The following is a 12,649-nucleotide window of genomic DNA, read 5'->3' on the forward strand; positions in this document are numbered from 1 at the left end:
AGCAATACTGTCATTGACACGCAAACGCAGACGCAACCTTTTATTCCAGAGATGATTAGGATCTCTTGTTTATTTTCTATGTACGATATTGTTTCATATTCTGTTCTTGCTGGACATTAAAAGAGCAAAAAGAGCAACAAAAACGTGCAGTGGTTTCTGTTCTGTTGTATGAGAAACAGCTGTGTGTGTGTGTGTGTGTGTGTGTGTGTGTGTGTGTGTGTGTGTGTGGGTGTGTGTGTGGTGCACCATGTGAGAGCCTCTCCCTCTGCTCCTCCATGACCATGTGCTTGTCTGTCCTCTATCTATCATTACTCCTCTCCACCTCATCCCTCACTCCCAGCCTCATTCTTCACCTCCGCCTGTCCCTCCTAATCCATCTCTCTCCTCTTCCTTTCTCTTTATCCCGTTCTCTCTGTTTCTCTCACCTCTCTATATGTATATATATCCCTCTCTATCCTCTCTATCTCTGTCTCTCTCTCTCTTCTCTTTTCTCTCTCTCTCTCTCTCTCTCTCTCTCTCTCCTCTCTCTCTCCTCTCTCTCTCTCTCTCTCTCTCTCTCTCTCTCTCTCTCCATTTCTCTCTCCTCTCAGTCTCTCCATTGTCGCCCCAGGCAGCAGACGGAAGGCGTTCTCGTGGCGAGTGGAGCGAGTTTAAGATCTGAAGGTCTCTCTGCCTCACAAGGAGAGAGAGAGAGAGAGCACTGCACAAGAAGAGTAATGACAACCATTTTCAACTCTCTATCTCTCTCTCTCTCTCTCTCTCTCTCTCTCTCTCTCCTCCCTCCCCCTCCTCCCCCTCTCTCTCCTCCCTCTCTGTCTCCTTCCTATCAATTCAATTCAAATGGCTTTATTGCATGACGCAACTTGTACATGTCGCCAAAGCAAATTATTAATAATAACATAAGGATGGAACATACCAAACATGAACATACAAAAACAGATATTAGTGTCATAGTACATACAAAAAATTATAAGGGGGTCCCTGATGCCATGCAGGGTCTCAATGGGGTGTTTGTCCCATTGAAGAAAGCCTTGTTCTATAAGTGGAACCCACACCTCACTGCCATAGAGTGCAATTGGTTCAATAACAAATTCAATAAGTTTTAACCAAATTCGAATTGGTATTTCTGTTTGTATATTTATTTGTATGGCATAGAAAGCCCGGCGTGCTTTCCCTCTCAGCTCATTGACTGCTTCCTTAAAATGTCCAGTTGAACTTAGCTTTAGGTCTAAATAGGTGTAGTGTGTGCAGTACTCTACATGTTTTGTACCAATTGAGAACTCTCTCTCTCTCTCTCTCTCTCTCTCTCTCTCTCTCTCTCTCTCTCCTCTCTCTCTCTCTCTCTCTCTCTCTCTCTCTCTCCCTCTGAACACAAGCGGCATGTTGTCCCTGATGACTGAAAACAACACTTTTCACGTTTCTTTAGGAGACTCGCTCTCTCTCTTCCCCTCCTTCCCTCACCTCTTCTCTCTCTTCCCATCCTTCCCTCCCCTCTTATCTCTCTCTTCCCATCCTTCCCTCACCTCTTCTCTCCCTTCCCATCCTTCCCTCATCTCTTCTCTCTCTTCCCATCCTTCCATCTTCCTCCCTTCCCCCTCCTATTTCTGTCTAACTTCTCTAACTCTCTTTTATATATATCACTTTTCTTCGCTGATCCCCCTCTCCTCTCTCTCTCTCTCTCTCTCTCTCTCTCTCTCTCTCTCTCTCTCTCTCTCTCTCTCTCTCTCTCTCTCTCTCTCTCTCTCTCTCTCTCTCTCTCTCTCTCTCTCTCTCTCATTCCTCCATCTTACTCTAAATTGTACTTCTTCTCTTTTTCTCTTTGTCTTCCATCCCTCTCTTCCATCCCGTTATCTCTATCTCTATCTTCCCCCTCTCACCCTTATTCTCTATTCCTCTTTGTAGCTCTCTACCTTCACCCTTCATCCCTCTTTTTCATCCCTCTATATGTCTCTCCTTTCTTGTCTCCTCCTCCTCTTTATTTATAGCCATATAATTCACATTCCACAACCTCCTCTCTCATCATTCCTCCCCCATCCCCTCTCGCTGTGTCCCCCCCTCCCCTCTCGCTGTGTCCCCCCTCCCATCTCACTGTGTCCCCCTCCCCCCTCCCATCTCACTGTGTCCCCCCCCTCCCATCTCGCTGTGTCCCCCTGTTACGACCCTGCCTCAAGGGACGCAACCTATGTGCAAAACCGACACCAAAACCCTGTGCTCTAACTCAAAATGCTACTATAGCAAGGAACTATTAATGTAACTATAAACTAATGTACTAAGGTAACCCAACGGACAAGGACTGGAAGAACCTGACAGCTCTTTCTCTAAGCACAGACAGTGCATGTGTGTTACTAGGTCTGCCTTTAAAGCTCCCAGCAGGTAACCAATCAGCACTAATTGGCTAATTGGCAGCCCTCACCTGCATGCCCGGTGACACAGGAGTGATCAGGCCTCTAGTACATAACACCTCCCCCACCAAACTGGTTGCCCAAGAGGCAACCACTACACAACAACCCATAAACAAAACAAAAAACAACTGTGACCCCTTAGTTGTCAGGGCCACTACCACAACAGCGATAACGGGTACCACAAACACCGGTACTATGATCGTGAGAGGGCGTCTGCTAGCACGTTGTCCCTCCCACGAATGTGGCGAATATCCAAGTTATACGCCTGGAGGAACAAACTCCATCGCATCAAAAGATGGTTCGAGTTCACCATGCTGCGAAGAAAAACCAAAGGGTTATGGTCTGTATACACAACAAGGGGTAAACTGGAGGATCCAACGTAAACATCAAAATGGTTCAAGGCAAGAACCAAAGCGAGCGCCTCCTTCTCTATAGTAGAGTAGTGCAGTTGATGCCTGTCAAACTTTTTAGAAAAGTAGCACACTGGGTGCTCCACCTCTAATGCATCCTCTTGCAGGAGGACGGCTCCAGCACCGAGGTCACTAGCATCCACTGCCAACTTGAATGGCAGTTGAAAATCGGGAGCTGACAGAACGGGAGCGCTAATCAGAATACCCTTGATGCTCTCAAAAGACTGTTGACAAGTCTCAGTCCACACGAAAGGTACCTTAGGACTGAGCAGATTGGTCAAATGGGCAACAACAGAAGCAAAGTTCCTACAGAAACTCCTATAGTACCCTGCCATACCTAGGAAGCGCTTTAACTCCCGCCTGGTGATGGGAGCAGGGAAGCCCACTATAGCCTCCACCTTAGCTGCAATGGGGCACACATGCCCACGTCCAACCACCTTACCCAGGTAGGTAACCGTGGCCTGTCCAAATTCACATTTCGCAAGGTTAACTGTCAATTTAGCATCACCCAACCGCTTGAACACTTCCGCCAGATGCTCCACATGTTGTGACCAAGAGGAACTGTGGATAACCAGGTCATCCAGATATGCCTCACAGAACGCTACCCCGGCCAGGACCTTGTTCACTAGCCGCTGAAACGTCGCTGGGGCATTTCGCATGCCAAAGGCCATCACTGTATACTGGCAGAAACTCTCTGGTGTGACAAAAGCGGATATCTCACGTGCACGCGGAGTAAGCGGAACCTGCCAGTATCCCTTTAGCAAATCCAATTTACTTACAAAGGCTGCTGAACCCACCCAATCGATACAGTCGTCCATCCGAGGAAGAGGGTACGAGTCCGGCTTGGTTACTGCATTAACTTTACGGAAGTCAGTACAGAACCGATGAGTGCAGTCTGGCTTATCAACAACCAGGCAGAGGGAGCTCCACGCACTAGAACTGGGCTCCGCAATGCCATGTCTCACCATATAGTCTACTTCCTTACTCAAGATCCGTCGTTTTTCCGGATTCACCCTGTAGGCATGTTGCTTAATTGGCCCTGCACTACCAACATCAATGTCATGCTCGAGTACATTAGTACGACTAGGGACATCAGAAAACAAACGTGTATGCTGTCTAAGTAGGCGCACCACATCCGTACGCTCAGGAAGTGGCAAGTACGACAGGTGTGAGTCCAAGTCACCTAGTATCTGGGTGTTTGGCAACCTGCCCTGAGAAATCTCCTTCGACACAGAACAGTCGGCTACAATAGGAGATGCAGAAACTGTTAGAATAGCCACAGGCTTGACCCCTGACTGGTCAATCTGAGCCCTATCATTGTACGCCTTCAACATATTGACGTGACATAATCTACTCTTGCGCCTGCGGTCGGGAGTTTTAAACAAGTAGTCGACCTCACCAACTTTGCGCTCAACGGAGTATGGCCCACTGTATTTAGCCTGTAATGCAGACCCAAGAATAGGCGAGAGAACCAACACCTTGTCTCCCGGTGAGAACACCCTATGTCGGGCCCGCCTATCATACCACACTTTCATTTTTCCTTGGGCTATCTTTAGGTTCTCTTTCGCTAGTTCACATGCCCTACTAAGCTTAAGCCTGAAGTCACACAGATAGTCCAACAAATTAGTAGAGGAAGGAGTCTGGTCAGCCAACCACTTTTCCTTCAGCAGTTTCAAAGGACCCTCACTGTGTGGCCGAACACCAGCTCAGCCGGGCTGAATCCAAGAGACTCCTGGGTTACCTCCCTAGCAGCAAACAGAAGCAAAGGGATTCCATCATCCCAGTCTTTTTCGAACACCGTACAATATGCCCGCAGCATTGTTTTGATAGTCTGGTGAAATCTCTCCAGCGCCCCCTGGGACTCTGGATGATAGGCAGAGGAAGGGCAATGCTGGATAGACAACTGCTGGAGGACCTGAGCAAAGAGACGGGACATGAAGTTAGACCCTTGATCTGATTGAATAACCTTTGGTAAACCAAACGTCGAAAAAAACCTAACCAGAGCTTTGGATATAGCTGGGGCTGTGATCTTGCGTAAAGGAATGGCTTCAGGGAAACGGGTCGCTGCACACATAATAGTCAAAAGGTACTGGTTCCCTGTCTTAGTTCGAGGGAGGGGACCAACACAGTCAATGAGGATCCGCTCAAAAGGTTCCCCAACGGCAGGGATAGGCTGCAGAGGAGCCTGAGGGATCTTCTGGTTTGGTTTACCAACCACCTGACACACATGGCACGAGCGGCAATATTGTGCCACATCTGACTTCAAACCAGGCCAACAAAAATGTCTCAGCACACGGTCATAAGTCTTCCTGACTCCCATGTGACCAGCAAGATCATGATCATGTGCTAGATGCAGTATATCAGGACGATACACGGCTGGAACAACAATCTGAAACACAGACTGGACAGGTTAGGTGGTGTCCACTTTCTCATGAGCACGTCATTGCTAACAAAGTATCCTTGAGACGTATCTACCATTGCATCCTCTAAACCCGCCTCTTCAAAGAGGGACGACAAGGAGACATCCTTGTTTTGCTCTAGTACCAACTGCTCATGAGACGGTATCACCTTACCAAAACCCTCATCAGGGCCACTTTTCAACTCAACAAAGAACGTGTCACTAAGTGTCATATCACAATCTAAGTTACCAACATCATGGGTGTCACATTTGACCTTTGACATTGCGCGTGTTACCGCACACACAGGAAACACTCCTGGATGCTTCTGTGCGAGCTCATCAGGAACCTCAGAAACTACAGGGACGGGAATTACAACTGGAGTAGCCAGCACTTTGCCACCGGCCAAATCGTTCCCTAGAATGAAGGACACCCCCTTTATGGGAATGTGAGAACACACTCCTACGACAACATTGCCTGATACTAAGGGAGAGTTTAGCGAGACCTCATGCAAAGGAGTATTCACAAAGCCTCCTCCAAAGCCCTGAACAATGGCACCGGAATGCAATGAAGAATCTTCCGAAAATGGCAAAATCCCATCCAGAATGAGAGACTGGAAAGCTCCTGTATCTCTCCATATTGTAATAGCCTGCTTTGATCCTAATGCACCAACCAGTGAAACAAATCCATCCATCATAAATGTTGAGGAGCCCTCTAGCTCCCTGTCTGCACCTTTGATACTTCGCACCCCACCCTCTAATGTCGGCATAGGTGTCCTGTCCATGATTTCTACCAGAGCCACCGTTTTTACATTTTTCTGCTTAATCACAGGGCACCCAGCAACGATATGACCAGGCTCCTTACAGTAAAAACAGATAACCCCCTCTGGGAATGCACTAGCAGAGCCACCTTGCCTAGGAGTCGAAGTAAACCGACCAGCAGACACGGGTGCCGGGAACCGGCTCCCCTGGAAAGGACGCCTACTACCCCTGGACTCCACACGGCCCTCCTCTACAAAGACAGATTTGTGTGTTAACACAAACTCATCAGCCAAGACAGCAGCGTCGCCTATCTTCGATACCTTATGCTCATTTAGATGTGTGGAAACGTCATCAGGAACACACCTTTTAAATTCCTCTAGGAGAACCAACTGTCTGAGCTGCTCCCTTGACTCTGCTTTTTGCGAGGTGCACCACCGGTCAAACAGGTTCTCCTTCTCTTTTCCAAAAATCAACATAAGACTGCCCCTCCGACCTGCGATAACCTCTAAAACGCTGACGATAGGCCTCGGGGACCAACTCATAAGCCCTCAAAATGGAAGCTTTAACCAGCTCATAATCAGCGCTTTGTTCAAGGGACAGAGCAGTGTAGGCTTCTTGTGCCCTACCAACTAAAACACATTGCAGCAGCAGTGTCTTTCCACGTCTTTCTCAAAAAATGGTGGCACCATCCTAATATTCCTGCCTACATCAAACCCGGAACGTGACTCTGGATGCAGAGCACCCGCCTGCAAGGCAGCATGCTTATATTCAAGCTCCTTCTGTGCACGCTCGTGCTCCAACAACATTTGTTTCTCCTTAAACTCATGCTCCTCTCTCCGCTCCTCTCTCCTCTCCTCACGCTCGTGCTGTAGCTGCCTTTCCTTAAACTCCAACTCTCTTATCCTCCAGTCACCCTCTACACCAGGTAATAGCGGAGATGCGCCAGACGAAGGAGGCTCCTCCACCCTCTCCTCAAGCACCTGCTCCCTAACGAGTAACACCCTTAACGCACTCAGGGCAGACGGCTTCAAACGTTTCTCCCCTGCAGAAAGCTCTACCCTGTAGTGTACAGCAAGTTCTAGCAGTTGTTCTTTGGAAAACTTGTCTAACAAGTCATGAGACGGGCAATCAACAAAGTCCCTGATGGAAGCCATTGTCACTGAACCAGCCACCCCAAGCTACACACCCTACCTCACAGACACGAAGAACCACTAACGAACCACGAAGACCCCCCCAACGAACCACTGAAGAACCATGAAGAACCACTGAAGAACCATGAAAAAGCAGAAAAAACCGGCCCACCACATGTCTACCCTAAGAAACACTAAATCAAGCCCTACCACACTACCTGTGTTTTCTGGCCGCCCTAATCTACCTACCCTTAAACTAATGCCCTGTAGACCTAACTTTCTTCAACCACACCTGCTACCAGTCAAAGATCATATACCAATCATTTCATTGACCGCCCCAGGAGTACGTGGTGCACAGGACGCTAACCAACAACCAGAAAATAATGTCCCTATCTACATGTGGTGCCCACTAAACTATATATTTTAACAGCATAAGTAGTCACATCAAATTACAAACAAATACGGCCTACTCACCTGTTTGATGAAATGGCTCAGCCCCCACGTTACACCATATGTAACGAAACACCACCCAAACCATAATACCATGACACCCCGTGTAACACCAAAAAAAAAAAACACCAAACAAATTTCTAGGGGTAAATATCCCGGACGAGCGCACAACTGTTACGACCCTGGCTCAAGGTGCAAACCTATGTGCAAAACCGACACCAAAACCCTGTGCTCTAACTCAAAATGCTACTATAGCAAGGAACTATTAATGTAACTATGAACTAATGTACTAAGGTAACCCAACGGACAAGGACTGGAAGAACCTGACAAGAGTCTGCCTTTAAAGCCTCCCAGCAGGTAACCAATCAGCACTAATTGGCTAATTGGCAGCCCTCACCTGCATGCCCGGTGACACAGGAGTGATCAGGCCTCTAGTACATAACACCCCCCCTCCCCCCTCCCATCTCACTGTGTCCCCCCCCCCTCCCATCTCACTGTGTCCCCCGCCCCCTCCCATCTCACTGTGTCCCCCTCCCCCCTCACATCTCACTGTCCCCCTCTCCCCCCTCCCATCTCACAGGGTCCCCCGCCCCCTCCCATCTCACTGTGTCCCCCTCCCCCCATCCCATCTCACTGTCCCCCTTCTCCCCCCTCCCATCTCAATGTGTCCCCCTCCCCATCTCACTGTGTCCCCCCCCTCCCCCTCCCATCTCACTGTGTCCCCCCCCTCCCCCTCCCCCCTCCCATTTCACTGTGTCCCCCCCCTCCCCTCCCATCTCACTGTGTCCCCCTCCCCCCTCCCATCTCACTGTGTCCCCCCGCCCCCTCCCATCTCACTGTGTCCCCCTCCCCCCTCCCATCTCACTGTGTCCCCGCCCCCCTCCCATCTCACTGTGTCCCCCTCCCATCTCACTGTGTCCCTCGCCCCCCTCCCCATCTCGCTATGTCCCCCGCCCCCCTCCCATCTCACTGTGTCCCCCGCCCCCCTCCCATCTCACTGTGTCCCCCGCCTCCCTCCCATCTCGCTATGTCCCCCACCCCCCTCCCCCCTCCCATCTCGCTATGTCCCCCGCCCCCCTCCCATCTCACTGTGTCCCCCGCCCCCCTCCCATCTTACTGTGTCCCCCGCCCCCCTCCCCCCTCCCATCTCACTGTGTCCCCCTCCCCCCTCCCATCTCACTGTGTCCCCCTCCCCCCTCCCATCTCACTGTGTCCCCCGCCCCCTCCCATCTCACTGTGTCCCCCGCCCCCCTCCCCCCTCCCATCTCACTGTGTCCCCCTCCCCCCTCCCATCTCACTGTGTCCCCCGCCCCCTCCCATCTCACTGTGTCCCCCGCGCCCCTCCCCCCTCCCCCCTCCCATCTCGCTGTGTCCCCCGTTCATCCTTTAACTGCGTGACAGCAGCGGGCATTCTGGCTGCACATAAACACAGTGAAGAATCATCCTTCCTACTGACAAATACACTACAAATACACCTCCTGACAACACACACATAAACACAGTGAATAATCACCCCCCCCCCACTGACAAATACACTACAAATACACGTCTGAAAGATACACACATTACAAATTACAAAGCAGCTGTGGAAATATAGCACCACGCCAAGCACAACTTAATCATCCACCGGTCTATACTGCAATCCCTGTTGCCTTCACCCAGAGCGCCTCTGCTCCTCCTAGTTAATGTGTTCTGGATGTGTTCTAGGTGTTCTGGATGTGTTCTAGGTGTTCTGGATGTGTTTTAGGTGTTCTGGATGTGTTCTGGATGTGTTCTGGATGTGTTCTGGATGTGTTCTGAGTGTGCTATGGATGTGTTCTGAATGTGTTCTGGATGTGTTCTGGATGTGTTCTGAATGTGTTCTGAATGTGTTCTGGATGTGTTCTGAATGTGTTCTGAATGTGTTCTGGATGTGTTCTAGATGTGTTCTGGATGTGTTCTAGGTGTTCTGGATGTGTTTTAGGTGTTCTGAATGTGTTCTGGATGTGTTCTGGATGTGTTCTGGATGTGTTCTAGGTGTTCTGGATGTGTTCTAGATGTGTTCTGGATGTGTTCTAGGTGTTCTGGATGTGTTTTAGGTGTTCTGAATGTGTTCTGGATGTGTTCTGGATGTGTTCTGAATGTGTTCTGGATGTGTTCTGAATGTGTTCTGGATGTGTTCTGAATGTGTTCTGGATGTGTTCTGGATGTGTTCTGGATGCGTTCTAGGTGTTCTGGATGTGTTCTGGATGTGTTCTGGATGTGTTCTGGATGTGTTCTAGGTGTTCTGAATGTGTTCTGAATGTGTTCTGGATGTGTTCTGGATGTGTTCTGGATGTGTTCTAGATGTGTTCTGGATGTTTTCTGGATGTGTTCTGGATGTGTTCTAGGTGTTCTGGATGTGTTCTGAATGTGTTCTAGGTGTTCTGGATGTGTTCTGGATGTGTTCTAGGTGTTCTGGATGTGTTCTGGATGTGTTCTAGGTGTTCTGGATGTGTTCTGGATGTGTTCTAGGTGTTCTGGATGTGTTCTGGATGTGTTCTGGATGTGTTCTGGATGTGTTCTGAATGTGTTCTGGATGTGTTCTGGATGTGTTCTGAATGTGTTCTGGATGTGTTCTGGATGTGTTCTGGATGTGTTGTGAATGTGTTCTGGATGTGTTCTGGATGTGTTCTGGATGTGTTCTGGATGTGTTGTGAATGTGTTCTGGATGTGTTCTGGATGTGTTCTAGGTGTTCTGGATGTGTTGTGAATGTTTTCTGGATGTGTTGTGAATGTGTTCTGGATGTGTTCTGGATGTGTTCTGGATGTGTTCTGAATGTGTTCTGAATGTGTTCTGGATGTGTTCTGAATGTGTTCTGAATGTGTTCTGGATGTGTTCTGGATGTGTTGTGAATGTGTTCTGGATGTGTTCTGGATGTGTTCTGAATGTGTTCTGAATGTGTTCTGAATGTGTTCTGGATGTGTTCTGAATGTGTTCTGGATGTGTTCTGGATGTGTTCTGGATGTGTTGTGAATGTGTTCTGAATGTGTTCTGAATGTGTTCTGAATGTTTTCTGAATGTGTTCTGGATGTGTTCTGGATGTTCTGGATGTGTTCTAGGTGTTCTGGATATGTTCTAGGTGTTCTGGATGTGTTCTAGGTGTTCTGGATGTGTTCTGAATGTGTTCTGGATGTGTTCTGGATGTGTTCTGAATGTGTTCTGAATGTGTTCTGAATGTTTTCTGAATGTGTTCTGGATGTGTTCTGAATGTGTTCTGGATGTGTTCTGAATGTGTTCTGGATGTGTTCTGGATGTGTTCTGAATGTGTTCTGGATGTGTTCTAGGTGTTCTGGATGTGTTCTGGATGTGTTCTGGATGTGTTCTGAATGTGTTCTGAATGTGTTCTGGATGTTTTCTGAATGTTTTCTGAATGTTTTCTAGGTGTTTTCTTTATAACATTCATCTTAACATTATGTTTTAGAACACAAGTGATTTTCTTTAGAAAAAAATGATTGTTCTGAATGTTCTATCCAATAGCTCTAAAAGCTACTGCTCTTAAAGGGGAGATGTTGCATAGCGATATAAACATAGTCATAGCATCAAATGAGTATTTAGACAAACCACAGAAAAAAAATCACGTTATAAAAATAAGCCGTTTCTAAGAAAAAACTATTTGTCATGTCCCTTCGTGTAGAATTAATCCAGTGCGCCGCCATGTTCACGTTAAATGCTGACGTCACAGAGATGGTACTGGCAGTATTATACTGTAGGTCTAACACAGGCATTCTTAAAGTCCGGTCTAAATTATCTAATCTAATCTTAGAAATTAAGTAAAGTGAATAGTACTGGGTGTTAAGCATAACAGTATCTAAGTTAATTTACTTCTGACCATTATAGTCAAAGTATTTTCCTATGAACTGAAACTTATAAGATGTTCTCAGTGTTCAGTTATTAGCCAACAGCTGCAAAAATGAATGGTGTCAATTATGTTATAAGACATTGATATCAGGAGCTATCTGTAGCTACTGCTAGCCGGCTAGATAACGTTAGACAACGGAACGATAGCTAGTTAGCCAACAACTGCGAAAACAAATGCCAAAATGATGATATCAGACATTGATATCAGGAGCTATCAGTAGCTAGCCAGCTAGATAATGTTAGACAATGCCTCATGTATTAAAGTTTAAACTAAAGTGAATAGTTTACTGGGTAATTTTGTTTAAACAGTGAGCTAACGTGAGCTAACGTTAGCTACCTAGCTAATGGAGGTCTCATGCACTCAACTATTGCTGGAGCATTTGTTGACATGGGTCTTGGAGGGGGAGGGGCAAGGCGTGCAGCAGCCAATAGCCTTGCAGCTGGAGGCTACTCGCAGCAGCAGCTGTGTGCGAGAGAGAGAAGAGAATTGGGTGTGTCATCGATCGGTTTTCACGATCGGCAAAAATAAAGCATTATCAGAATTCACCAATCTCATATTTATACTGAATATCGGCCGATACCGATCGCTGGCCGATCGATCGGGGCATCCGTATTCACGACACTCCATTTTTACGTAGCTATCTAACCAGCAGTGTAAACCGGGAGCCAGCCCAAATCTTCACTGTGAGGTCACCATCAAAATGGCGCCGCCCATGGCCAAAACGGGGAAATGACATTACCCAAGGTACACAACAAACAAACTAGGCTCATATTGTTCAACGCTTCATCTCCCCTTTAAAACCCACATGTCGTTAATATAAATACGTATCTTCCCAACACATGTTCTAAATGTCCTACGATGTTCTTAACGTTCTACTACTAGAATACTGACTGATGCTCTCGATCTTCTCTTCTAGAACCCTGATGTCGTTGAGTTCCGAGGGGGGTGAACTTCACCACCAGGACTATTAGAACCTCAGAAGAATTTGACTCCCCCATCCTTGTCATCCACCTGTTTACCCCCCCCCCCCCCCCTCCCCCCCATAACTGTTTCCATGGATACCGTCGAGTAAAACACCCAAACTCATCTGTTGGACGCACCTGATTTAACCCAGTTTCCATGGTTCCTCCTGGTCTACCTGGTCTACACGGTTCATCCTGGTCTACCTGGTTCCTCCTTGTCTACATGGTTCCTCCTGGTTCCTCCTGGTCTACATGGT

The 12,649-nt window shown here is 47.9% G+C and overlaps 1 protein-coding gene across 1 annotated transcript in view; it reads left to right on the forward strand.

Moving 5' to 3' along the window:
• The window catches only part of LOC311224902 (leucine-rich repeat and fibronectin type III domain-containing protein 1-like protein), a gene marked incomplete at both ends in the record, with an annotated part of 54,348 nt that extends 43,440 nt beyond the window's left edge, over nt 1-10,908 (forward strand). The window contains 5 exons of the mRNA XM_084310053.1: nt 8,130-8,213; nt 9,628-9,706; nt 9,811-9,865; nt 10,043-10,223; nt 10,856-10,908. Coding sequence (XP_084166179.1) covers nt 8,130-8,213; nt 9,628-9,706; nt 9,811-9,865; nt 10,043-10,223; nt 10,856-10,908 — 452 coding nt within the window. The remainder of the gene's footprint in view (nt 1-8,129; nt 8,214-9,627; nt 9,707-9,810; nt 9,866-10,042; nt 10,224-10,855) is intronic.
• Nucleotides 10,909-12,649: the final 1,741 nt, after the last annotated feature.

This window comes from Notolepis coatsorum, assembly GCF_963971535.1.
Source record: "Notolepis coatsorum genome assembly, chromosome: 1".
In the NCBI taxonomy this organism is placed as follows: domain Eukaryota; kingdom Metazoa; phylum Chordata; class Actinopteri; order Aulopiformes; family Paralepididae; genus Notolepis; species Notolepis coatsorum.